The following is a 27,990-nucleotide window of genomic DNA, read 5'->3' as shown; positions in this document are numbered from 1 at the left end:
TTGAAATTTACATTATTTAACAACACATATATATGTAATGAAATAGAGTTCTTTAAGCATACCAAATTTACAATTTTATTCTCAAATTTTAAAATTTACTTTTGGTCAAAATGCAGTAAAATGGGTACTTTAACACAATCAATGCTAGTTAGAAGGTATATTGATACAAGACTTTTGGAAAGCAAGATAGAAATATTTGTTTAAAAGAAAAAAAGCCTTTAAAAATATTCCCTACCAGTTGACTCAATAGTTCCACTGTAGGAAATCTATTCTAAGCAATCTTAAATTCACAAGATTTTGTAGAAAGACATTTATGACAATGTTATCTTTAATATTAAAATAATAGAGGGGATGTTAAACTATGATAATTTGCAGCCATTAAAAACTTTTACAAAGAGTCTGTAATAATGGAGAAATCTCTACTTCATAAATGTTCATAGAATAAAAAATGCTCTATTGTATACATGCTATGCTCAGCCTGCATTCAATAAACCCTGAATATATTTGACAATATTAAGGAATATTGTTAATTTTTAAATTTGATCTTATCATCTTGAGATTTATTATTAAGTATTGAGAGAAACTGAATAATGTGGGATTTCCCCAGTTGGAGTAAGGGTGGCTATTCCTGCTTAGAAAAAAAGAATGGACCTTGTGTGGTCACTGCCGGATGGTAGGTTCATTATTCTTTCTACTTTTTTTTTTTTTTAATTTAAGAGACAGGAACTGGCTGTGTTGCCCAGGCTGGAGTGCAGTGGTGCGATCTCAGCTCACTGCAACCTCAGCCTCCTGGGTTCAAGTGATTCTCCTGCCTCAGCCTCCTGAGTAGCTGGGATTACAGGCGCCCGCCACCATGCCCAGCTAATTTTGCTATTTTTAGTAGAGATGGGGTTTCACCATGTTGGCCAGGCTAGTCTCGAATTCCTGACTTCAGGCGATCCACCTGCCTTGGCCTCCGAAAGTGCTTGGATTTCAGGAGTGGCCTCCGCGCTCGGCCCTAAATTCTTTTATTTAACTTTTAAGTTCAGGGTTATAAGTGCAGGTTTGTTATAAAGGTAAACCTGTGTCTTGGGGGATTATTGTACAGATTATTTCGTTTTCAAAGAGAATTTGCAAGTATGTCACAAAAGCCTCATAAACACGTTGTGAGATTTTAAGAGGCAATGACCGAGGCTTGGAGATGTCTCGTCCTGTCCAATGTCACCGCTAGACCTGAGAATCTGCACTTGGGAGCTTACAGACCCGGTTCTCAGGCTTCACTTGAGACCCCAAGAAAGAAAAAAACCCACTAGCCAAAGAGGAGGATGGCAGCCTGGAAGAACCTAAGGAAGCGAGGCTCAGAGGTGAAGCACTGTGGCTCCTCTCTCCCTTCTCCCCCCTCCGCCCCCTCTCCTTCTAAGATGAGGCATTTTCTCGGGGAGCAAAGCTGCAGCAGGAATTCGGCGAAGTGGCGGAGCTGGGGCCCCAGCGGGCGCCGGGCGCCGCGGGAGCCAGCAGGTGGCGGGGGCTGCGCTCCGCCCGGGCCAGAGCGCACCAGGCAGGTGCCCGCGCCCCCGCACCGCGGCGACACCTCCGCGGGCACTCACCCAGGCCGGCCGCTCACAACCGAGCGCAGGGCCCCGGAGGGAGACCAGGAAAGTCGAAGGCGGAGCAGCTGGAGGCGACCAGCGCCGGGCGAGGTCAAGTGGATCCGAGCCGCAGAGAGGGCTGGAGAGAGTCTGTTCTCCGATGACTTTGCCCACTCTATTCGCAGTGGGGACACCGGACCGAGTGCACACTGGAGGTCCCAGAGCACGACGAGCGCGGAGGACCGGGAGGCTCCCGGGCTTGCGTGGGTAAGGTCCTGGGTCCCCACTGGGCACGGCCCATGCGTCCCGGGGACAGGGGTGGCTGTGCGGTGCCGCGGCGGCCGGCGGGGCTCCTTCCCCAGCAGGGGTGGGGACGCTGAGTCACGGATCTGTCACCGCTTTGCACCTCTCCGAGCCCTCGGGGGCCAAAGCAAAAGCGAAAGCGAATGCGACTGGCGGGGCGGCAGGTCCCAGAGCGGCGCTCGCCACCTCCCCCCGGCCTGGGCAGCGCTCGCCCGGGGCGTCCAGCGGTGTCCTGTGGAGCTGCCGCCATGGCCCCGCGGCGGGCGCGCGGCTGCCGGACCCTCGGTCTCCCGGCGCTGCTACTGCTGCTGCTGCTCCGGCCGCCGGCGACGCGGGGTAGGGAGCTGGGAGCAGGGGCGCCCGGGCGGGACTTGGAAGGGGGCCGGGGCGTGGAGCTGGAGGGAACCGGGCGCCCCATCTCCCCGGGCCGTGCGGGGGCGTCGGTGCCCTCGGGAGCGCGGTGCGCGCAGGCCCAGGACGGGGAGGGGACGCGGCGCCGGGCAGGAGGGACACGTGCCGGGAGCCGGGGTCGCAGGGAGAGCGCCGCCGCTGCGCCCGGGTCACCCACGTAAGAGAGCGGGCGGCCTGGCTGGGGTCTCCGAGGCCGAGGTCAGGAGCAGTTCTGAGAAGCCCGTTTTGGCCACGGGAGCGCGGAGCCGGCGGCGTCCAGCAGTTTGGAGACACGGGCGAGTGCGCTTCTCCCAGGCGCCTGGACTGCAGGGCGGGTGTTGCATAGCACGCGGTCCTCGGAGGGGTCTGGGAGAAACTACTCCTCCCGACTCCCAGGCAAAAGTAAATTATGTCAGTGGGAGCTGGGAGGGTGGGGAGGAGCTGTGTCCCAGGGGGAAACGCGTCGGGCAAGTTGCACACCTGGGGACCTGGAAACAACTTCCAATTCTTAAGCGATCAGGAAACCAGCAGAGGCGGTCGGGACCGGATGGGGGTGGGGAGTGGGGGCCAGCCTGGAGTCTACACTCGCAGAAAAAGGGGGAAGAAATCTGTGATCGCTTGGTGTATTCGAGAAGAAAGCGGGTCGCGGAGCTCTGATCTCGGCAGGGAGGATGGAATGAGCGATTCCTAGGGGTTTTGTCCCGGCAGCCAGAGGAAGGAGGAGAAACAGTAGCAGGGTCTAGCTCTATCCTTGTCAGCGCTTCTTTATCTTTTTGTAGTCAGGGAGCTCTTGGAGGGTCTGATGAAAGCTATGAAACCCCCGCCCCCAGAAAAATGCATGAATGCACATAGTTACAAAATGTGCATATGATTTTGGGGTCAAAGCCCCACTGAAGGCCATCCATGGACTCTCTATAGGAATTAGTAACGCCATGATCTGTGTGTGTTTTTAAGCGAGACCCCGAATAATTTACATCCAGTCGGGCCAGTCTGCCCAGGCCCTGGCCAAAGCCATTCCACGCACAGTTACTGCTGCCTGGTGTGGCCTGAACGCCCCCCCACCCTCCACCACCCCCACCCCAGCTCTGCGAGGCTTCTTGAAGTTTCGTTTTCATGAGACTCTGATGCTTGGATTTCCCCCCACATCTGAGAAGCAGAGTTAGTTGGTGACCGCTTGGTTCCTCCCAGCTGGCTAGCAGTGTCACAGGACCCCAGAGCTGGCAACTGGGGCAGCTGGATTACACAATATGAAAGTGAAATGCAGCCTTAGTCAAAGCCCAGCAGAGAGGAGGTGTCTTCCTTGAAGACTGAGTGGATAGGGGAGCACCACTGTGAGATCTCTAATCTCATCAGCTGCACAGCCTTGCCCTTTGACCTTAGAAAGATGTTGCTACCTTCCCTTCCCAAAGCTCTCGATGTTTTTTTTTTTTTTTCTTTTTCTTTCTTTTTTGTTTTCTTTTTTGAGACGGAGTCTCACTCCGTCACCCCTGCTGGGGTGCAGTAGCGCGATCTCAGCTCACTGCAACCTCCGCCTCCTGGATTCAAGTGATTCTGCTGCCTCAGCCTCCTGAGTAGCTGGGATTACAGGCGATCGCCGCCACGCCCAGTAACTTTTGTGTTTTTAATAGAGACGGGGTTTCACCATGTTGGTCAGGCTGATCTTAAACTCCTGACCTTGTGATCTGCCCGCCTCGGCCTTCCGAAGTGCTGGGATTACAGGCGTGAGCCACCTTGCCCAGCCGTTGTTTTTTTTCCCTTTAACAGCCTTATTGAGGTATAATTGACCGACAATAAACTGCATATATTGAAGTTGCACACTTTGATAAGTTTGGAGGTAAATGCATACATACTCATGAAACCACTGCCACCACCAAGAGTGAACACAACTATCACTCCCAAAGACTTCCTCATGCCCTGCACAATCCTCCCCCACCTCGCCCATCTCCCAGGCAATTTGATGCACTTTCTAAAATTTTTTATAAATAGAATTACACAGTAGGAACTCTTTCTTGCTTGGCTTTTTTCACAGACAGTAATTATCCTGAGAATTTATCCATGTTGTAATTTGTATAAGTAGTTCATTAGTTTCTCCACTGAGTAGTAGTATTCTACCCACGGCTAGCCAACATTTGTTTAGCCATTCACTTGTTAAGGGACATTTGGGTTGTTTCCAGTTTGGGACTATTACATAGAAAGCTGCTATGAACACTGACATACAGGTTTCTGTATGGACACATGCTTTCATTTCTCATGGGTAGAGAATGGTTGGGAGTAGAGTGGCTGTGTTATATGGCAGGTGTATGTTTAATTTTTTTTTTTTTTTTTTGAAACAGTGTCACACCATTGTTTCCCAAGCTGGGGTGCAGTAGCATGATCACAGTTCACTGCAGCCTTGACCTCTCAGCTGTTTAATTTTTAATTTTTATTTATTTATTTTTAATTTACTTATTTTGAGACAGAATCTCACTCTGTTGCCCAGACTGAAGTGCAGTGGCTCCATCTCTGCTCACTGAAACCTCTGCCTCCTGGGTTCAAGCGATTCTCCTGCCTCAGCCTCCTGAGTAGCTGGGACTACAGGCACGCACCACCACGCCCAGCTAATTTTTGTATTTTTAGTAGAGATGGGGTTTCACCATGTTGGCCAGGCTGGTCTCGAACTCCTGACCTCAGGGGATCTGCCTGCTTTGGCCTCCCAAAGTGCTGGGATTACAGGTGTGAGCCACCGCACCTGGCCTCAGAAGTTTAATTTTTAAAGAAACTGCTAAACCATTTCCCAAAGTTGTTGTACTATTTTACATTCCCACAGCAGTGTAGGGAAGTTCCAGTTCCTTCACACCCTTGTCAGCTCTTGGTATGATGAATCTTTTTAATTTTACCCATTCTACTAGGTATGTAGGGGGTCTCCCCTTGTAGTTTTAATTTGCATTTTTCTACAGCTGGTGATGTTATGTGCTTATTTGCCATGTATATATCTTCTCTGGTACTGTCTGTTTATATTTTTTTTTGCTCTCTTAAAAATTGAGTTGTATCAGCTGGGTGTGGTGGCTCACACCTGTAATCCCAGCACTTTGGGAGGCCAACGTGGGCAGATCACTTGAGGCCAGGAGTTCGAGACCAGCCAGGTCAACATGGTAAAACCCCTTCTCTACTAAAAATACAAAAATTAGCCAGCTGTGGTAGCCCATGCCTGTAATGTCAGCTACTCAGGAGGCTGAGGCAGGAGAATCGCTTGAACCCTGGAGGCAGAGGTTGCAGTGAGCAGAGATCGCGCCACTGCACTCCAGCCTGGGAGACAGAGCGAGACTGTCTTTTTTTTTTTTTTTTCTGACTCTGTCTTAAGTATAAAAAATTGAATTGTATCATTACTGAATTTTGAGAGTTCTTTATATATTCTGGATACGAGGCCCTAATCAGGTATATGATTTGCAAATATTTTCTCAGATTCTGTGGCTTATCCTTTCTCTTAGCAGTGTCTTTTGAAAAGCAGAAGTTTTTAATTTTTATGAAGTCTAATTTATTAATTTGTTATGTTGTGTTTTGGGCTTTTGGTGTCATATCTAAGAAATATTTGCCTAGCCTAAGGTTACAAAGGTTTACTTCTATGTGTTCCTCTAGAAGTTTTATAGCTTTAGGGTTTACATTTATGGCTGTGATCCATTTTGAATTAATTTTGTTTATAATGTGAGGCATGAATTAAATGTTGTTTTGGGATTTTGTTTGTTTCTATATATGCATATCCAATTATTCCAGCACCCTTTATTGAAAAGATTATCTTCACTGACCTTCTCTTATACCTTTTGAACATCAGTCAGCCATATGTGTCTAAGTTGGTTGCAGTATACAAAACACCACTACACAAAAATCAGTTCTATTTCTATACATTCACAATGAACAATTAGAAATTAAAAAATTTTAAAAAGTCATTTGAAATAACATTAAAAAGCATTAGATACTTACGGATAAATCTAACAAAAGATGTGAAAGACATCTTTCATATATGGAAAACTACAAAGCATTGCTTAGAGAAATTAAAGAACAAAATCAATGGAGAGATATACCATGTTCATGGGTTGGACAAATCAATATCACTAAGGTGCGAAGTCCCTCCAGATCAAAATTCCAGCAGGCTTGCTTGTAGAAATTAACAAAATTATTCCAAAATTCACATGTAAATGCAAAAGACATAGTATAGTCAAAACAGAACTGAGTTGGAGGCACAAGCCTTCCTGATTTTGAGACTTATGATGAAGTAACAGTAATCAAGACAGTGGATGTTGACGTTTAAAGATGGGCAGAGGGATGACAGAGCAGAAGATGCCTGATGTTTTTAAATGAGCTTGGTTTGGAAGGGAAGTGGACCCAAACTGTTAAATTTGCTACATGGTAGTATGATTCTGGTATGAAATTGTAGAGAACAGCACATTTCTCATCACTGAGAGAGTAAATAACACTGTCTCCAGCTTGTATATGGGAAACCACAAACCATTGCTTAGAGAAATTAAAGAACTAAATCAATGGAGAGATATACCATATTCATGGGTTGGACAAATCAATATCACTAAGGTGTGAAGTCTCCTTCTTGTGCTACTATGCACAAGTTGTTGCCAGTCTGTTCTTATTTAAAAGGCCTGATGTGCAGGGGCGTCCATTATGTTGGGTAGAAGGTCACTGACTTCTTAGAGAGCATTTCAGTCTGAAAGATGGCGGGCGATGGCCAAAAGCAACTGAGAAGACTGCTTTGTTTGAAGACAAATATCCCTAGCCACCAATTTCAGTTCGCTTTTTTTATGTAAGGTGTAAGTGCACTTGGGGTTGTTTTCACAACTTTTCATGTGTCTTTAAGTATTTTTAAGCCATTTTTCAGAACTTTAGGGGTCTTTTCCCAAACCTTTTATTTTTTATTTCCTATCCATTTTATCTAGTTGTTACTGCTTCTGTGCCTCTACTGATAGCAAAAAAAGTGGTGAAAACGTAAGTGTATAAAACATGAGATTTGTCAAAATCAACATAAATTTTAAACAGCGGAGGACTGCGTAAATAAAATGGAGTTGTTTTCAAGTAGTAGACATCATATGATTCATTTTTTTACTAGAAGAAGATCAAGAAGTAGTTGTCATTGAATGGGGAAGATGTCATGTGTCGGTCATATGTGGGCATGTATGCAGTTGTCTGCCTTTTCTTATTTTTCTGCCATAATTTGAATTGTTTTGTAATAAGAAAAGTAAATAAATAAAATTACAAAAGAAATAGCACAATTAAGATCCAGAATTTTGGAGTTTTTTCTAATTCATCTTTAATTATAGCTGATCTTGTCTGGCAATGTTTTCATGACTTTACAAAAGCTTGTCCAACTCACAAACACTTGTCCACTGCATTCCAGCCTGGGCGACAAAGCGAGACTCTGTCTCAAAAATAACAATAAAAATAATAATAGTAATAATAATATGTATCTAAATGAATAAATATATATAAAACTCCTCAGTATATATCCTGGGAGTCATATCAGTGTTGCTCATTGGACATAGTTGATGTGATTTGAATGCTTCTTCTTGGAAAGGCTTGATTCCCTTCTGTGCAGTGGGGAGTCCCTGAGGGTTTCTGTGCAGGGGAGCATTACTGGAGCTGCGTGGTGGAAAGGTTGCTCTTGTTCAGAGTGTGAAGAATGAACTGTAGTCAGGAGACTCCAGAGAATAGGAGCTGCATTGAGGTTTTTGAAATCGTTCTGGTGGGTGGTGATGAAATCCTGAACACAGGCGGTGTCAATGCAGGAGACAGAAGAGGCCAGATGTCTTCTCGAGTCCTAAAATTATAGAATGTATTTCAATACTTTCCTTTCATTTGCTCTTCAACCTGTAGCCCTCAACTCTTGCAAGACTCCAAAAATCATTATTTAAGGATTCGAGTTATGGAGAAATTCACCTGGCACACAAGAGGTGGGTCGGGAAGCTCAGTTAATCAGTCTGAGAGAGAAAGAAAAGAATTGCCAAGTTTCAGGCAGTGAGCTGGAGACAGTCTGTACTTTTTGTGAACTCCAAAAGGAAGTGTGTTGACTTGGCTGACATTTCAGCGGGGAAAATAAGGAAGGAAGGTGATGGGTGACTGTGAGGCCAGAGGCCTTTGCCTTTTCCGTACACCAGCTCCACAGTGAGCATCCTGAGGGCAGGAACCATATCTGACACATCTCTGAATCCTACCACCCTTAGCTCGTGCAGGCATTTGAAAGGTGCTGTAAGCGAGGGGAATGTTGGAGTCCATTCTGACTCTGCTCACAGGAGCGGGAGCCACGCTAACCCGACAACCTCTGAACTCTGGATATGGAACCAGGCCGAGGCTGCCAGCTCTTATTAGACTCTGTAAACCAACCTGATAGATAAGGAAGCGTAATTCACAGGTTCTGGGAAACAGAAAGAGGTGTGGCCTCATACACTATTTTGGTGACTTCATTTAAATGATCGTTAGGACTTGTTGTATATGTTTTTTGGCTACTTCAGAGTTTTGAAAGTCCTAGAGCCATAAGTTTACTCCGATTTCCATTACTTAGTAATTCCATTATATGTATTCAGAAAATATCTATCGTATACCAGCCGTAGGAAAGTGAGAGTACCACAGAACTGTGAAATATACATACCATCTGCAAGGAGCTTATAATATTGTAAACAAGGTGAGACTTGTTTACATTGAATAACTAGGGAACAATGTTATGAGAGAATACATAGAAAGTATAATTCAAGTATCTAAAGATGTGATTAAGGCATGTGGAAATGAAGTTATTGCTTCAATTAAATGTATTATCTCTGGAGGATGGCTTGAGTTCAGGAGTTTGAGACCAGGCTGGGCAACATGGTGAGACCCCATCTCTAGGAAAAAAAAAAATTAGCCAGGTATGGTGGCATGTGCCTCTAGTCCCAGCTACTCAGGAGGCTCAGGCAGGAGGATTGCTTGAGGCCAGGAGTTTGAGGCTGCAGCGGGGCATAATCATACCATTGTGCTCTAGCCTGGGTGACAGAGCTAGACCCTGTCTCAAAATAAAATAAAATAAAATAATAATGAAATAAAATCATTTTAAAAATAAAATAATAAAATGAAACAGTGTTAGTAATATCACCAATATAGTTATGAGACAGTCCAACTTTATAAAGTAAGTAACTGGCCACCATTTGCCTGGTTGGATTGGCTGTAGTACATTGATATCCTTGTACATTCAAACATTAACTATTCACAGATTTATCTTGGTTTGAGGACCGTTCAGAATGGAAGAACCACTGGTAGACTTCCTTTCTCAGCAAAATGACAGAGTAGATACCAAAAAACCCTCCTGCTACAAAAACACCCAGAAATGATAAATAATATAGTGCAAATGCCTTTTAAAATCCTGAGCTGATAAACAATAATCAACTGTTTAAAGCAAAATAATAACAATGTGTCATGGGGTATAACGTATGTCAAAGCAAAACATAGAACAATAGCACAAGGGCTTGGGGGAGAGACTGGAAGTCTGCCGTTTCAGATCTTTACAGGATATGTATGTGGTGGTATAACATCACCGGAAGGAAAACTGTGATAAGGTAAAGATATATAGTGGACACCCTAAAACAACCACTAAACTAGTACAACGAGTTATAGTTAATAACCAACAAAGGAGATAAAATGGAATCATAAAACATACTCAGAGAATCTATGATGTGATCATCTCCATAGGAAATCATATGGAATCTACAAAGCTGCTATTAGAATAAGTGAGTTTACAAGGGTGCAGAATACAGAGTCAAGACACCAAAAAATCAATGTGCAAAATACTAGCAACAAACAATAAGAAATCGAAACAAATATCATACCATTTGCAGTGACATAAAAAATATGAAATACTTAGGGATATGTCTGACAAAAGATGTACAAGGCTGGCACACTGAAAATTATAAAACATTTCTGGAGAAATTGCAGAATTCTTAAATAAATCAAGAGAGATACCGTGTTGATGGGTTTTTAAGAAGACTCAATATTATTAAGATATCAATTCTTCCCCAAACTGATCTATAAATTTAATGAATTCCAATCAAAATTTTAGCAGGCTTTTGTTGGTAGACATTGATACACTGTTTGTTAAATTCAGTAGGCCAGGCGGGTGGCTCACGCCTGTAATCCCAGCACTTTGGGAGGATCCCTTGAACCCAGGAGTTTGAGACCAGCCTGAGCAACATAGCAAGACCTCATCTCTACAAATTAAAAAAATAATAACTAGCTGGGCGTGGTGGTGCACATCTGTGGTCTCAGGTACTCAGGAGGCTGAGGTGGAAAGATCACTTGAGCTTAGGCAGCTGAGGCTGCAGTGAGCTGTGATCATGCCACTGCACTCCCCGCTGGGAGACAGAGTGAGACCCTATCTTGGAAAAATTTAATTTAATTTAATTTAATTTAAAAAATTTAATTTAAAAATTTTAATTTAAAATTTTTAATTAAATTTAAAAATTTAATTAAAAATTTTAATTTTAAAATTTTAATTAAATTAAAAAATTTAATTTAAAAATTTAATTTAATTTAAAAACAAAAAACAGTAAAGGATCTAGAAAAGCAAACTCAACTTTGAAAATGATTAACACAGTAGGAGGACTTATACTACCTGACTTTAAGACCTATGACAAAGCAACAATAATCAAGGCAGCACGGTATTGGTGTCAAAACAAACAGACACATAGATCGATGGAATCGATTGGTGAGTCAGCCAGAAACACACACAATACACTTAGTCCTTGCTCAGGATCCTACACAAACAGCCCTGGAGGTCCACGGCTGCTGGAAATGGGCAGGGAACGCTTCCTGTACAAAACCTGTTACAGATGCAAGAGACAGGCTGGCTGTCCTGGCGGGAAGGAGCAGAATATCTGAAAGCTTCAACCCTGAGGTCCAGACACACGAGGCCTGCGTGAGACTCAGGACAATGGAAAACTGCCCCCAGTGCCACCACCATCGGACAAGCAGGCAGCAAGCAGGTAGCACAGCCATCTATCATGGAGGGCAGGATGGGGTGGGCAAGTGTGGAGAAATAACACTCTGTGGTTTAGGCAGGTAGAGAAGGACAGAAGATCAGTGTGGAGCAGAACATGGAGAAAAAGCCTCTGACACTCCAGCACCAGACAGCACCAGAGGCCTCAAAGCCAGTGGGGCTCTGCAGGTAACCATAGCAACAGCAGCATCCAAATCCACCTCAACAACTTGTGAGATCGACTCCATCTCTCACCCCATCAGCTTAGCAGAAGATGTGTCCTCATTGGAATGGGGAGTAGTGGCGGCCACTGGACAACAGATGCCTGAGACAGGAAGTGAGCAGAGTGCTGCCCCTGTGACAGAGGAGAAGGCTTTGGGATGGGAGTTGAATGGAAAGAACAATCTTGAATTTGAGATTTCTCCCCTCCCAACCTGCCCCAGCCTGCCTGGTACAGGATCCTTCAGAAGCAAGAGCAGAGGTCATGGAATTCTAACAGGGATGTGTTAGTGAGGTTTGGGATGTTTTTGTATGGACTTAGGTGATGCCTCTCTTGTGACTCACCCACTGTGTCCTTTGCCCAATTAGGCCATTAGGGTATTTGTCTTGTGTTGATTTTTATAAGAATTCTCTCCGTGCTAAGGTTCTTAACACTTTGGCATTTGTTGCTAATGTTTTTTGTTTGGTTGGTTTGTTGGTTTTTGGGGGGTTTTCTGTTTGTTTGAGACAGATTCTTGCTCTGTCACCCAGGCTCGAGTGCAGTGGCACAATCTTGGCTCACTGCAACCTCCGCCTCTCAGGTTCCTGTGATTCTCCTGCCTCAGCCTCCTGAGTAGCTGGGATTACAGGCACCCACCACCACATCCAGCTAATTTTTTGTATTTTAGTAGAGACGGGCTTTCACCATGTTAGCCAGGCTGGTCTTGAACTCCTGACCTCAGGTGATCCACCTGCCTCAGCCTCCCAAAGTCCTCGGATTACAGGCGTGAGCTACCGCACCCAGCCTATTCTTTATCGAATTTACTTCTGGCCACACTTGCACTTTTCCAGGGGCATGTACCAACAACTGTAACTAAACAACACCTGTCACTTCCAACAGAGCTGAGCTGTGTCCATTGATTCATCCACTCTCTCTCCAATGCACTATATCCTGGGAATGGAAAGCATTCCAAAATGTATGAATGACCAACCAGAGCTGAAAGCAACAGCAGCCTTTGGGAAAATGATGCTTCATGGGGAATAAGGTGTCTTTGCAGTTGCAAAGGAATGATCTGATCTTGGCTGGGCGCGGTGGCTCACTCCTGTAATCCCAACACTTTGGGAGGCCAAAGCGGGATGATCACAAGGTCAAGAGATCAAGGCCATCCTGGCCAAAATGGTGAAACCCTGTCTCTACTAAAAATACAAAAATTAGCTGGGTGTGGTGGTGTGCACCTGTAGTCGCAGCTACTCAGGAGGCTGAGGCAGGAGAATCGCTTGAACCCAGGAGGTGGAGGTTGCAGTGAGCCAAGATCGTGCCACTGCACTCCAGCCTGGTGACAGAGTGAAACTCCGTCTCAAAAAAGAAAGGCAAGGCAAGGCAAGGCAAGGCAAGGCCCGATCTTGCAAGTACTGCCAAGCTAACACACACATGTGCACACACAAGGGAGTGGATTTTTGAGATGGAGGTGGGAGAATTTGATCCAGTTAAAAACCATTAGAATAGAAATTCAGGGCCTGGCATGGTGGCTCACACCTGTAATCCCAGCACTTTGGGAGGCCGAGGCGGGCAGATCATTTGAGGTTAGGAGTTCAAGACCAGCCTGGCCAACTCCCAGGCTGGAGTGCAGTGGTGTGATCGCGACTCACTGCAACCTCTGCCTCCCAGGTTCAAGCAATTCTCCTGCCTCAGCCTCCCCAGTAGCTGGGATTACAGGCGCCTGCCACCACACCCGGCTAATTTTTTGTATTTTTAGTAAAGATGGGGTTTCACCATGTTGGCCAGGCTCAAAGATGCATTTCTAAAGGTGATGCTGGCCGCAGAGACCTGTGGGAGAGCCTGCAGGGGGCCTATCTGGAGGCACTTGCTGTCGTTCAGCGAGAATTGGAGGCTGGGTCCACGGTGGAGAGGGATGAAGACTTTAAGAGAGACTGAGGGCTTGGAGAGGGGTGGGAAATGAAGGGAGAGGGTGTTTCATCCATGACCCTCTCCCCACGCCCTCATCTGTAGTTTTGCTGGCTGACTGGCACTTCAGGCGAGGCTCCAGGAAGGCTTCTGGGTGAGGATGCTCTTCCTGTACATCCTCCACGTGCCTGGCACCTGGGGCTTGTCCTGAGGCACCCCTAGGATAAGCTGGACACTGACTACCGCCGCGTGTGCCTGGAGAACGCCTCTTACAAGTGGAAACCTCTTCACCCTCCCCTGTCCTCTGCACTTTCGCAGGCATCACGTGCCCTCCCCCCATGTCCGTGGAACACGCAGACATCTGGGTCAAGAGCTACAGCTTGTACTCCAGGGAGCGGTACATTTGTAACTCTGGTTTCAAGCGTAAAGCCGGCACGTCCAGCCTGACGGAGTGCGTGTTGAACAAGGCCACGAATGTCGCCCACTGGACAACCCCCAGTCTCAAATGCATTAGTGAGTAGCCCTTGCCACCCTACCTTCCTCCCTCCCCCACCCTGCCAAGGCTGCACAGAGAGACGACCCCATCTCAGGGGTCAAGGGATCTGTGCTGAGGTCTGAGGCTAAACACACCAGTGGGGGCCGGGCACGGTGGCTCACACCTGTAATCCCAGCACTTTGGGAGGCCGAGGCAGGAGGATCACTTGAGGTCAGGAGTTCCAGATCAGCCCGGCCAACATGGTGAAACCCCGTTTCTACTAAAAATACAAAAAGTAGCCGGGCGTGGTGGCAGGCGCCTGTAATCCCAGCTACTTGGGAGGTTGAGGCAGGAGAATTGCTTGAACCCGGGAGGTAGAGGTCACAGTGAGCCGCGATCACACCACTGCACTCCAGCCTGGGTGACACAGCAAGACTCCATCTCAAAAAAAAAAAAAAGAAAGAAAAAAAGAAAGACACCAGTGTGATCCTCAGCAACAGCTCCTGGCGTTGGAGTCACAGAATTCTGGGTTTAAATCCTGGCTTTGCCGCCTACCACCCAGGAGGCCTTGGGCAGCTCTTGTGACATTCTGGCACTCTGGCTGGTCATCTGGAAAACAGACTTGATATCCACACTGCGGGCTGTGGGAGGGTGGCGTGAACCCTGGTAAATATTAACTCTTATTACATGTAGTGCTTTGATTTGAGACGATGCTGGCAAGAGAATTTGGCTGCAGAGCTGGGTGGGCACTCATGAGCATACCAGTGTGAGAAATGTTTGGATTTCCCATGAGAAGGTGGATGTTGGAAGTCATCACTGCTCCTCTCTCAGTACCCAGCCCCGGGGATGGGCACAGGCCCTGGAGCAGGGCTGCCCTTTGCTCAGTCACCTGTGCATGGTGTCCAGCAGGGGTGAGGGGAGGTGGCAAGAATCAACTTTTTTTTTTTTTAACTGTCTGCACCTGGATAAACGTCCCAGAAGCAGCCAAACCATCTCGGGTGGGAACCACTTGGAGCTGTTTCTGGAACACTCAGGCCCACCTCTGCAGGCTTCTCTCCTTCCCCAGTTCATCTCTGGGGCAGGGATGAGCGCGCCCCTGCATGGAGCGGCCCCATAGCTCATGCCCTCTGCAGCAGGGGACAGAGGGGAGCTCCTTGAGGCGCTGGACATTGCCACTGGCTTGGTAGTGGTAGCTCAGCCTCCTCCCCCAGAACAGAGCGAGTCACACAGGCAGCAGAGGGAAGGCAGGGAGGAAGCCTCCGACTTGTTCCAAGAAATCACTCGCTGGGGACACAGCACCCCGTGGCATCAGTGAGTGAATGGGAAAGCTGAGCGTGGCGGGGTGAGCAGGATCTGTGGGAACCACGGTGGGTCTTACTCTGCCAGTCCTGGGACTCCCTGGAACCTGTCTGCCTGAGGTAAAATGAGGGCTTTCTCACTGCAGGGAAAGTCAGGTCTCCTCGACACTCCGTGTCCTTTGGGCAAATGAATCCGGGATGGAGAAGAGCTGTGGGCTCCAGGGTCAGGATGGAAGAGGAAAGAAGAGAACCCGGAATCAGGACTTTAGAGTCCAAAGACTGGAGGCCTCTTTAGGTTTCACCTAGCCCGAAGGAGCCTTCCACGTTCTGATCACTCACAACTCCCTCTGTTATGCTTCCCAAACTCTTGTGCTTTGAATGACTTTTTTCCTGCTCAACAAGTGAAATGTAAGCCAGGTATGGTGGCTTACACCTGTAATCCCAGCACTTTGGGAGGCCGAGATGGGAGGGATTTCTTGAGACCAGGAGTTCGAGACCAGCCTCAGCAACATAGCAAGACCCTTTCTCTACCAAAAAAATTAAAAAATAAAAATTACCTGGGCATTGAGGCACGTACATGTAGTCCCAGCTACTCAGGAGACTGAGGCAGGAGGATCTCTTGAGCCTGGGAGGTCAAGGCTGCAGTGAGTTGTGATCACACTACTGCACTCCATCCTGGGCAACGGAGCAAGACCCTGTCTCAAACAAACAAAATAGAATCTATTGAGTGATCATTTATTCTCCCAAGAATAACCAGTATTATAAAATTGAATTGATATCATTAATATAATCTCAGCCAAAATAAATTTGATATTTAACTTGTGCAGTCTTTTTGGAAATGCAAGAAAAATAGTTTGCAGTCTATCTTTGCATTCGGGTGGGGAAACATTGTTTCTTATGCTTTTAACCTGTCTGAGGAAGCCAGAGGCCTCCACTGTAAGTTCATGTGTTGATATATTTTATTTGTATCCCGTTCTGAAGCCAGCCCAGGTTCCAGGCTCAGGATCATAAGTGCCATGTGGTTATCCTCTCTCTAGGAGACCCTGCCCTGGTTCGCCAAAGGCCAGTGCCACCCTCCACAGTAACGACGGCAGGGATGACCCCACAGCCAGAGAGCCTCTCCCCTTCTGGAAAAGGTAGGAAGGTCAGAAACTTCTCGAGGACATTTATTCCCTCCCAACACCCAGAGGCCCCCTCACCAATCCTGCAGACTCACGGACCTCTGTGGTGTGCCACTGCAGACTTAGGCAATAGCGCAAACGTCTTATTCAGTCAAGAATAAGAACGTCCAGCTTAATTTTCTTTTTCAAATCAAAGTTGCTTGATATCCAGATGTTATATGTGCAGAATTAATAGTGGTTTAAAACTCACTAATATGTCATATCAAATTTAGTTGTAGACACTTATCTTTGTCAAGAACTGAAAGCAGACTGAGGTTTGAGGTTGCATATGTGTTAGCCCTCAACATTTTCATGGGTGCTGGCAGAAAAGAGGGCACTCCAGGATGGGAGGCCAGCAGGCAGCGGGAGCTTCAGCATGTTTACATCAATTCTCTCGTCCCCTAGCCAGCAGGGGCAGCACAGTTGGGCCTGAACAGATGCCTGTCCACTCAGCGTGCTGCACTGTGGGAGAGGAAGCCTGGGCTTCCAAGACCCAAGCGTTTTGTCATGGGCAGTAATCACGCCTGCTCTCTGCTCCAGGGGAGACCATGTCCCTGTCTTCCAAGGCGCTTGCTGTAGAAGCACCCTTGAGAGGATGGTCCAGAGAAAGGGCCATCAGCTCCTCTGTCTGCAAGATGTGCAAAAATGTGAGAGTCCCGTGGAGAGCTGCCCCCACCAGACCTAAACACCAGCACGTCACAGTGACTGCTCTATTATAGAGGCGCCGCCTGAAGCTGCCAGTGTCCTGTGTTTCAACAGAGTCTTTGGTGCTTGTCAGGCCCAATTTCCTCAGCGCTTTCTCAGTGTTCAGAAAATTTGAAATCTTGGATGCTTTCTTGGGATCCTCTGCCCTGCATGCTATGATACCTTTGTGCTACAGTTCACTCTTGGCTTTAGTGTTGCATCGTCCAGCCTGTGGCTTTCCCTGGTCCTGTCTACTCCTTTGCCCCCAGGGGGGATGAGCCTGTCTGTTGTCATTCATACTACAGGACTCAGCCATCCTTTGCGGAGTGTCGGTTGTCAGCCGTGGGTACACACTGACATCACCTGGGCACTCCAGTTGGCCCGGGTGCAATCTGGGACTCACGCCTCTCCAGCCCCAGGTGGATCTTTTTTTTTTTTTTTTTTTTGAGATGGGGTCTTGCTCTATTGCCCAGTCTGGAGGGCAGAGGTGAAATCTTGGCTCACTGCAACCTCTGCCTCCCAGGTTCAAGTGATTTTCCTGCCTCAGCCTCCCAAGTAGCTGGGATTACAAGCATGCACCACCACGCCTGGCTAATTTCTGTATTTTTAGTAGAGACAGGGTTTCACCATGTTGGTCAGTCTGGTCTCAAACTCCTGACCTCAGGTGATCTGCAAGCCTTAGTCTCCCAAAGTGCTGGGATTACAGGTGTGAGCCACTGCACCCAGCCCGCAGGTGGTTCTTAAGTGGCCAAGGCTGAGGCCTGCATCTTAAGGGAGGAAGAAGCAGCTAAACAAGGTTCCCTCCTAGTGAGTCACCTGCACAGGGAGGAAGGGGTTGAGGGGCTGGCTCCATTTAAACTTGAAGTAATTCTACAACCCCTTTGATCTGAGTCACACCTGGTTCACCCAAGGAGGAGAATGATCAAGTAGGCTCTCCCAGCCCCCACCTTCGCATCCCAAATACCTGGTCCGATGGCCATTGTCGAGACACAACGGTGCAGTCAGAAGCCCCGATGTGACAGCAGCCTTTGACCCAAGCTGGCACGACCGTGGGCACTTGGCTGAGGACGCCTTGGTGCGTCCTGTGCAGGGAGCCCTGGAGCATTGGCAGTGAGCGTAGGGCAAGTTATATGAAAGGTGGTGACACAGGATTAAGGGGCGTGAGGCCTTCTCATGACCTGTGTGGCTGGGAGACCATGGGAACGCGGCAACAACAGTGCGTCCAGAGAGCCACAGCGCTTGGCCTCACGTTTCCTAGGTTCCGTGGCTGTCACAATGGAAGACACATTTTTCATGGAGAGGGAACAGCACAGTTACGCCACACCCTTACAGTGCAGGGGCAGCCACCTTCCAGGGAAGGACAAGGAAGACAGGGAAGACGCTGAACACAAGGCAGCCTCTGTTCCTGAGCGCAAGCTCATCAGGACGCTTTCCTCCCACACAGCGCGGAGAGTTCAGGCCAGAGCCCAGGCTTCCCGTGTTTCACACGCAGCCGCTCCGAGCGTCCTCGGCCAGCGCAGCTTCACCTGCTCTCAGCTGAGCCTCCAGCGTTGGGCCTGCCTTCTCTAGTAAACAAGCTGAACGACTCAGATCTTTGACACCTTTTCTTTTCTTCCTCCCAACCTTTTTTTTTTAAGAGACAGGGGTCTCACTCTGTCCCCCAGGCTAGAGTGCAGTGGCTCAATTATAGGTCACTGCAGCCTCAAACTCCTAGGCTAAGGTGATTCTCTTGCCTCAGCCTCTCAGATAGCTGGAACTATAGGCACATGCCCACCACACCTGGATAATTTATTTTTATTCTTATTTTTGTAGAAACAGGGTCTTGCGGCAGGGCACAGTGGCTCTCGCCTGTAATCCCAGCACTTTGGGAGGCCAAGGTGGGTGGATCACCTAAGGTCAGGAGTTTGAGACCAGCCTGGCCAACATGGCGAAACCCCATCTCTACTAAAAATACAAAAATTAGCTGGGCGTGGTGGTGGACACCTGTAATTCCAGCTACTTGGGAGGCTGAGGCAGGGAGAATTGCCTGAACCTGGAAGGCAGAGGTTGCAGTGAGCTGAGATCGCGCCACTGCACTCCAACCTTGGCGACAGAGCGAGATTCCATCTCAAAAAAAGAAGGAAAAGAAACAGGGTCTTGCTATGTTGCCCAGGCTGGTCTTAAACTCCTGGGCTCAAGCGATCCTCACACCTCAGCCTCCCAAAGTGTTGGGATTATAAGCATGACCCACTGTGTCTGGCTGATCTTTTCTTTATACGTGCCGTGATAGTAGCCACGTTCTTTAGTGTTTTCACAGGTCCTATGGCCCTTCCAGAGGAACGGCTATGTCACCCTCTCAAGGAGCAGTTGGCTGTGGGAGAGGGAGGGCTGGTCAGGGTGACTCACTACAGCAGCTCCCACATCACCCCGTGCTGCAGCTGAGAGGAGGGGAGTCTGCACATTGATGTTGTCCCTGCCTTGGACTCTCCTACAGAGCCCGCAGCTTCATCTCCCAGCTCAAACACCACAGCGGCCACAACAGCAGCTATTGTCCCGGGCTCCCAGCTGATGCCTTCAAAATCACCTTCCACAGGAACCACAGAGATAGGCAGTCATGAGTCCTCCCACGGCACCCCCTCTCAGACAACAGCCAAGACCTGGGAACTCACAGCATCTGCCTCCCACCAGCCGCCAGGTTAGCACTCGCTTTGCCCCAGGCGAGGTCAGTTCCCCATTGCTGCTTCTGAGATCGGGGCTGAGATCCGGCACAAGGCAGCTTTATACCATCAATCCAAAGTCAGGATTCACTGGGCAGCCTGCTGGCCCCGGCCACCAGCCACGGCGTCCTGGCCTGACCTCTTTCTCCGTGGCTTTCTCTGTGGCTGGGGCAGCTGCAAAAGCAAGCCCACCCCCACCAAGATGTCACAGGGCCAGCCTTATCACCCGCACGGCAGAGCCTGTGCTGAGACTCTGAGTGGCATCTGTGCCCTCCTGCAGTAGGAGGTGGTGAAGCTGCCTGCAGTCCGGGGCCAGGATCTGTGGAATGGAGGAGCTGAGGGTAATGGGGACCTTCTCCAAGGCTTATCTGATTCTTAAGTGTGGCCAGCACCTCAGTGAGCTACCCTGCTTGTTCTTTGCTAAAATGAGTCTGGTTACACCAGCCACGAGTCTCCCAGGGTGCTAAGATGGGAGCCAAGCCGTGCAGATTTTCTCCTGCTTCATGAGGAACTAGGACCTCTAGGACTTGAGCCGTGATGCTGTCCTCTCTTTTCCGCAGGTGTGTATCCACAGGGCCACAGCGACACCACTGGTAAGTGTGTCCCTTTGTCCAGTATGTTTATGATCAGGGTGACCGCTGTCCCAGGGTGCTGGGTGGTCCTGGCCCAGGCCCGCTGCCCCAGCACAGCCCTGACAGCAGCCCCTTCCACACTCAGAAGGCCTCCATCAGATAAGAAGTCAAATAATAGCTGATTTATGGAATTCTCTGTTTGATATGCCCATTTTTCTAAATATTGGTAGCTTCTAGCTGTCAGGCTACTGGGGTTGAACCCAGAGAGCTGGCACCCCAAATAAGGGCTCAAGATCAGCTCTTCACAGCAGGGTCCACCTCTTTTGCACGGAGCATCCAAAACTACAGGTGCCGATACCAGCACTGACGTTACAGCATCTCTGCCAGAAGCTGCCGATTCCTCTCCAGGGCGTGGCACCGTGCACTTAACAGAGAAGCTGTCCCCATTTTCAGTGTAAAATGCTACTCTTGGCCAGGCATGGTGGCTCACACCTGTAATCCCAGCAGTTTGGGAGGCCGAAATGGGAGAATTGCTTGAGGCCAGAATTTGAGGCCAGCCTGGTCAACATAGCAAGACCCCATCTCTATTTTAAAAAAAAAAAGAAAAAGAAAAAGAAAAAAAGTTAACAAAACAAAATAAAACCACAAATCTGCTCCTCTTTACAGAAGTCACACGCAATGCTAAGGCTAGGAGAATAGAAAAGAGAACGTGCAAGTGACGATAAGGAGGAAAAGGGGAAAGCGTTTGCAAGACTAAAAGAAAAAGCTGAAGGGAGGGGAGGAGAGCTGAGAGAGGAGGGGAGAACAGGAGGAGGAAGGGAAGCAGGCAGGGAGGAAGAACGCAGGTAATGAGAAGAATGCAAGTCATGCTCCAGGCTGACAAGCTTCCAAAGTAACAAAAAACCCAACTGTAATTTGATATGGACAAAAATTATTTTAATCTTCTATTCATAAATTTTCCTGCTAGAGAATGACTCATATTTTTGTGGTCTCATTTTCACCTGCATCAAACGTCATCTGGGAAAACAGCAAGTGACTTTGGACATTTTAGCAGTTAATTGATTAGAATCGTTTAAAAAACAATCAGGCTGGGCGAGGTAGCTCACACCTATAATCCCAGCAGTTTGGGAGGCCAAGGGGGGCTGATCACTGGAGGCCAGGAGTGCGAGACCAGCCTAGACAACATGACAAAACCCCATCTTTACTAAAAATACAAAAAATTAGCCAGACATGGTGGCACATGCCTGTAGTCCCACCTACTCGGGATGCTGAGGTGGGAGAATTGCTGGAACCCAGGAGGCAGAGGTTGCAGTGAGCTGTGATCACGCCACTGCACTCTGGCCTGGGCAACAGGACAGGACCCTGTCTCAAAAAAAAGACGAAAAGCAAATCCCATTTCTAACTCAAAAATCCCCTTGCAGGAAGGAAGCAACACTTGCTACCAGATTTCCAGGCATCCTTCCAGAGAGACTGTATAAATAAACATATAGAGGATAAGGAATGCTGGACAGTTGCTTCTTTTCTTCTTTTCTGTACCATGTTTGTTTCCACTTGCTGGCATACCTTGTAGATCCTCCCATATCAGGACACAAAAACCATCTCATCGTTTTTAACAGCTACAGAATATTCCATTGTATGGAATTCCTACCATTAACTTAGCCAACCCCCTATCTGGACATGTCATTGCTACATTCTGTTGTTATCTTACAAACAGCCATTAATGAAAATCCATAGGTGCAAGAATATCTGTAGGATAAAATCCTACATGTAAAGTTCAGGGGTCATTTTTTCTATATACATTTTCCAACAACTATTTGATGATGGGCTATAATCTATAATCTGCTTTTTCTAGTTCATGACTTTTATTAGATTAAAAAATCAGCCGGGCGCTGTGGCTCATGCCTGTAATTCCAACATTTTGGGAGGCCAAGGTGGGCAGATCACTTGAGGCCAGGAGTTCGAGACCAGCCTGGCCAACATAGCAAAACCCCATCTCTACCAAAATACAAAAACTAGCCAGGTGTGGTGGCAGGCGCCTGAAATCCCAGCTACTCAGGAGGCTGAGGTAGGAGAATTGTTTGAACCTGGGAGGGAGAGGTTGCAGTGAGCAAACTCGAGCCGCTGCACTCCAGCCTGGGCAACACAGTGAGATTCCGTCGCAGAAAAAAAAAAAAAAGAAGAAGAAGAAAAGAAAAAGTTGGCCAGGCGTGGTGGTTCACACCTGTAATCCCAACACTTCGGGAGGCTAAGGCAGGCGGATCATGAGGTCAGGAGTTCAAGACCAGCCTGCCCAACATAGTGAAACCCTGTCTCTACTAAAAATACAAAAATTAGCCGGGCATGGTGGCACGTGCCTGTAGTCCCAGCTACTCGGGAGGCTGAGGCAGGAGAATTGCTTGAACGCTGGAACTGGAGGTTGTAGTGAGCTGAGATCACGCCACTGCACTCCAGTTTGGGCAACAAAATGACACTTCATCTCAAAAAGAAAGAAAGAAAAAGTTGTAGGTAGACTGGAGGCAGTGGCTCATGCCTGTAAACCCAGCACTTTGGGAGGCTGAGGCAGGTGGATCACTTGAGGTCAGGAGTTTGAGACTAGCCTGGCCAACATGGTGAAACCCCGTCTCTACTGAAAATACAAAAAATTAGCCAGGCGTGGTGGTGTGTGCCTGTAATCCCAGCTACTCAGAAGGCTGAGGCAGGAGAATCACTTGAGTTCAGGAGGCAGAGGTTGCAATGAGCCGAGATAGTGCCTCTGCACTCCAGTCTAGGTGACAGAGGGAGACCCTGTCTCAAAAAAAAAAAAAAAAATTGCAAGTGAAAAAAAATGAAACTGGAAGGAAAATGGCACTGTGTGCTATTGTTTCTAAATCTGTGAAGTTGAAGAAAAGGGGGCGTTGTACTGGGGACAGCAGAGGAGGGGTGTGTCCCTGTCTGCTTTTTCAACCCTGGCTTTAGCAGCAGGAATGCTCTCTCCTCATCCCACTCTTGGCTTTGCCCTTGAGGCTCTTACCTCTCCCTCCTGACTTGCTCCGTCCCTGCCCCGTCACCCCAGGCACTCTGCCTGAGAAGGACAAGGATGAGGAGCAGAGGTGTGGGACGACTGGGAGCTGGCACCCTCAGCAGGAAAGAGAATGTGTTTTTGCCTAGACATAGAATCAGGGGAATTGTACGGACCTTAAGAAATGTCCATAGCAGGAGGCTGGTTGGGAGGCACTTGGATCCCTCTGTAAGAACATCCATGGTAAAGAATTTGTGGTTCGTAGCAATGAATGTGCTTCTGGGTATCTCAGCGTGGTCTCCTCCCTTTCAGTGGCTATCTCCACGTCCACTGTCCTGCTGTGTGGGCTGAGCGCTGTGTCTCTCCTGGCATGCTACCTCAAGTCAAGGTGAGTTGCACTGGATACTCCCTCTGCAAGAGTTAGACTTCCCCATGAGAAAAGAGCTGCACCTGGCCGGGCGCGGTAGCTCACGCCTGGAATTCCAGCACTTTGGGAGGCCAAGGCGGGCAGATCACTTGAGGTCAGGAGTTTGAGACCAGCCTGGCCAACGTGGTGGAACCTCGTCTCTACTAAAAATATGAAAATTAGCTAAGCTTGGTGGTGCACACCTGTAATCCCAGCTATTCGGGAGGCTGAGGCAGGAGAATCGCTTGAACCCGGGAGGCGGAGGTTGCAGTGAGCCAAGATTGCGCCACTGCACTCCTACCTGGGCAACAGAGCAAGACTCTGTCTCAAAAAAAAGAAAAAGGAAAGAGCCCCACCATAGTGATTCCAGAATGCCCCCTCCCAAGAAGGACGCCTTTCCTGGCCATCGGCTCTCACACACCCCTTCTGTAGGGGCCAATGAGTGCCAGAGCCGAGGAGCAGTGAGCTAGGCCCGAGCCCAGGTGCCCCCTACCCCTGCTCACAGTAGAAATGGGGCGGCCAGAGAAAGTGCACCAGGTGGCCAACGCGTGCAGTCCTACCCATTCTTCTCGTGATACCCTCGTGAATATATTCTTGGAAGTCCTCACTGAATAGGGGTATGCCTTCTTATAAATATACTGATTCATGTTAGCCTTAATTTTGTATTCCTAATCATTGAAATTCTGCATCTCAGCATTTCTGGCAAAAATATTTCTGCCACTTGCTAACTTTTTAAATTTTTCTCATTTTTTTAATCTTTAGGCAGTATTATTATTCTTTGATTAAAGCCTCAAATGGCATTCTAGCCTTCATTTTGTACTCCTATCAATTAGTAACCAGTATTCCAGCATTCCATACTGATACGGATATCAGATTTGTCCAAACTAAACTTTTAGTTACTATTAATGGTTATAAAACATTCTTTTCTAAATGTGATATCAATATAAAAATTATGTGACCCTGGCTGGGCACGGTGGCTCATGCCTGTAATCCCAGCACTTCAGGAGGCCAAGGCCGGCAGATCGCGTGAGGTCAGGAGTTCAAGACCAGCCTGACCAACATGGAGAAACCCTGTCTCTACTAAAAATACAAAATAAGCAGGCCATGGTGGTGCATGCCTGTAATGCCAGCTACTAGGGAGGCTGAGACAGGAGAATTGCTTGAACCAGGGAGGCGGAGGTTGCAGTGAGCCAAGATCACACCATTGCACTCCAGCCTGGGCAACAAGAGCAAAACTCCATCTCAAAAAAAAAAAAAAAAAAATTATGTGACCCTTTGAGCCTAATTTTGACAAAATGCACGTTCCATGAAATGCTACTATAAAGTCAAAATGAAAACCAGTATCTAAAACTTCACATAAATCTTCAAAAGCTGTGAATACCATCCCGACCAATAAAAAAGCCATAAACCTCATAAACAGTTGAGAAATTAACAAACATTGATATGTTACTCAAAAATTTGTACAAAGAATTCAAAAAATGAAAAATGTCGACAAAACAGAAAATGACTTTTAAAACAATTTTCAAAATATCACTATTAATAACTACAGAATTTCCAATATAAAATGCTGAATTTGGAGTTATATTCTTAACCAGTTATAACGAATAAATATATTCACTGAATATATTTTTTAAATGTACATACCATCTCTTTATGAATAATACATTAAAATATATTCTTAAAAAGGATTTGTAAATTTGGTATATACGGCCAATAAATATGTTCATAAGAGGAAAACAGCAATATTTACTGGCTATATGAAAGATATCTCAGTTGGGTATGGTGGCTTATGCCTGTAATCCCAGCACTTTGGGAGGCTGAGGTGGAAGGATTACTTGAGCCTAGCAGTTTGAGACCAGCCTGGACAACAAAGTGAGACCCCATCCCCCCCCACACAAAAAATCTAATTTTTAAAAAGCTCAAAAAGTAAAATAAATATATCTTTAGGAAGAATTGGCATGGTCGGGCATAGTGGCTCACACCTGTAATCCTAGCACTTTGGGAGGCTGAAGTGCATGGATAGCTTTTTTTGTGACCAGCCTGGCCAACATGGTGAAACCTGATCTCTACAAAAAATACAAAAAGTTAGCTGGGCGTGGTTGTCTGCAGAGGTTGCAGCAAGCCACCATCACACCACTGCACTCCAGCCTGGGAGACAGAGCAAGACCCTGTCTCAGAAAAAAAAAAAAAAAAAGAAGAAGAATTGGTAAATTTGATGAGTGTAATTACTTAGTCATTTGGTGAATTGATTCTTTCCATAAACTTGGTTTTTGCAAATGGGTTATTAGTTAGATTTGCCATTTGACAAATTGGCTGTTAGCAAATTATTTTCAGTGAATTGACCCCCATCCTGCCTTATTTTAGCTCTCACTCCAGGGAGCTCACACTGCTTACCTTAAAATGGCCTAAAGAGCTGCTGCTACTCCAGAGGGACATTTCACTAGCCCTGGTAGAAGATGCCGGCCAGATGCCCAGGGCATCAGCACCCAGGCAGCTCCAGACAGGCCAGCCACGTATGACCAGTGTCCTGCCTCGCCTGTGCTTGTCATTCGGGAGCTGATTGATTTGTGTATTTCTTTATTTATTTCACACATACTAAGTGCTAAGAACTGTTTTTAAAAGCTTCATGAATATTAAATCACTTTTTTCAAGATGATCAACTCTGGTTTGGCCAGGCTCCCAGTCACTCTCTCCTTCTCTTGTTCCTGCCATTTGAATGGCTTTTTGGCAGAGGACTGGCAAAGCGTGGGGTGATGGCAGGGTGGCGTAAGTTGCTCCAACAGCATTTGGTGAGTCTTTGGTGGATGGGGAGGTTGGAAATAACTGGAGAGGATTTATTCTCATCATATTGTCCTGGTTGGTCTTGAACTCCTGGGCTCAAGTGATCCTCCCACCACAGCCTCCTAAAGTGCTAGGATTACAGGCATGCGCCACCACACCTGGCCCCTAGATAGGATTTAATACACTCGGTAGAGGTAGGCATTCTAGGTTCTCTCCATCTCTGAGGACTAAGTGCTCTCTGTCTGACTCCTGTGGCAGGGCCTCTGTCTGCTCCTGCCATCCCCGCAGTGCTGGACATACATGCTCAGTGGGAAGCGTCTGTTGATTTGAGGGCAACCCCCTCCTCTTTTCAAAACCTATGAACCACCTGCTTTGCAGGCAAACTCCCCCGCTGGCCAGCGTTGAAATGGAAGCCATGGAGGCTCTGCCGGTGACTGGGGGGACCAGCAGCAGAGATGAAGACTTGGAAAACTGCTCTCACCACCTATGAAACTCGGGGAAACCAGCCCAGCTACGTCCGGAGTGAAGGAGCCTCTCTGCTTTAGCTAAAGACGACTGAGAAGAGGTGCAAGGAGGTGGGCTCCAGGAGCAAGCCCATCAGGCCTCTCAGACGTCCCAGCAGGATCTCACGGACTGCTGGGTCGGCGCCTCCTGCGCGAGGGAGCAGGTTCTCCGCATTCCCATGGGCACCACCTGCCTGCCTGTCGTGCCTTGGACCCAGGGCCCAGCTTCCCAGGAGAGACCGAAGGCTTCTGAGCAGGATTTTTATTTCATTACAGTGTGAGCTGCCTGGAATACATGTGGTAATGAAATAAAAACCCTGCCCCGAATCTTCCGTCCCTCATCCTGACTTGCAGTTCACAGAGAAAAGTGACATACCCAAAGCTCTCTGTCAATTACAAGGCTTCTCCTGGCGTGGGAGACGTCTACAGGGAAGACACCAGCGTTTGGGCTCCTAACCACCCTGTCTCCAGCTGCTCTGCACACATGGACAGGGACCTGGGAAAGGTGGGAGAGATGCTGAGCCCAGCGAATCCTCTCCATTGAAGGATTCAGGAAGAAGAAAACTCAACTCAGTGCCATTTTACAAATATATGCGTTTATATTTATACTTCCTTGTCTATTATATCTATACATTATATATGATTTGTATTTTGACACTGTACCTTGTATAAACAAAATAAAACATCTATTTTCAATATTTTTAAAATGCATTAAGAGAATCACCAAGGAGAAATGTTCCACATAAAGGAGGAGAAAGAGTAGGAAGGCAGAGTCCAAGGTGACTGAGTTCAGGTGTTCTTTCCAGAAAGAGAAAAAGCCTTGCCTAAAGCTGACTCCGGTGACAGTTTTGGGGAATTTCCCACAATTCCATGTGAGGAGAAGCAGCATTATCTAATCCACACAGTGGCAAGTCCGGGCTCAGTGCCCCAGTGGTATACACATCGTCTCTTCCCTTCTTCTTCTCTTACTTTCTTTGCTGTTTTTGACATTTATTTCTAAAATCATGGGCCTAACCCCACCTCCTCATTTTATAGATGAGAAATTGAGGACTGGAGAAATTGTTCTGCCCGC

At 47.4% G+C, this 27,990-nt stretch overlaps 1 protein-coding gene across 17 annotated transcripts; it reads left to right on the top strand.

Annotated features, from left to right (window-relative positions):
- The first annotated feature begins 1,492 nt into the window (after positions 1 to 1,492).
- Positions 1,493 to 27,625, top strand: IL15RA (interleukin 15 receptor subunit alpha). Of its 17 annotated transcripts, none has more exons than XM_063781336.1 (9): positions 1,526 to 1,835; positions 11,096 to 11,248; positions 11,321 to 11,430; positions 13,664 to 13,858; positions 16,156 to 16,254; positions 19,436 to 19,636; positions 20,219 to 20,251; positions 23,541 to 23,616; positions 26,794 to 27,625. In XM_063781336.1, exons 4-9 carry the CDS (start codon positions 13,684 to 13,686, stop codon positions 26,903 to 26,905), a joined length of 696 nt encoding a protein of 231 aa, XP_063637406.1. In that variant the 5' UTR covers positions 1,526 to 1,835; positions 11,096 to 11,248; positions 11,321 to 11,430; positions 13,664 to 13,683; the 3' UTR covers positions 26,906 to 27,625. The 17 variants fall into 17 exon arrangements, with proteins under 17 accessions (XP_063637405.1, XP_063637409.1, XP_063637411.1 ...); XM_063781337.1 differs by lacking the exon at positions 1,526 to 1,835 and adding an exon at positions 2,013 to 2,207; XM_063781338.1 differs by lacking the exon at positions 1,526 to 1,835 and adding an exon at positions 2,041 to 2,207 and having other exon boundaries at positions 11,325 to 11,430.
- Positions 27,626 to 27,990: the final 365 nt, after the last annotated feature.

This window comes from Pan troglodytes, chromosome 8 (genome assembly GCF_028858775.2).
Source record: "Pan troglodytes isolate AG18354 chromosome 8, NHGRI_mPanTro3-v2.0_pri, whole genome shotgun sequence".
NCBI classification, from domain to species: domain Eukaryota; kingdom Metazoa; phylum Chordata; class Mammalia; order Primates; family Hominidae; genus Pan; species Pan troglodytes.
This window is presented reverse-complemented; position numbering and strand designations above follow the sequence as displayed.

What these genes read in the sequence shown, in the direction of transcription:
- IL15RA (XM_016962600.3), top strand. Translation starts at nt 2,015, where the DNA reads ATGCGACTGGCGGGGCGGCAGGTCCCAGAGCGGCGCTCGCCACCTCCC. An exon ending in TGCCTCCCACCAGCCGCCAG is followed by an intron (nt 19,637 to 20,218) that starts GTTAGCACTCGC and finishes TCTTTTCCGCAG; the next exon opens with GTGTGTATCCACAGGGCCAC. An exon ending in GCATGCTACCTCAAGTCAAG is followed by an intron (nt 23,617 to 26,793) that starts GTGAGTTGCACT and finishes CCTGCTTTGCAG; the next exon opens with GCAAACTCCCCCGCTGGCCA.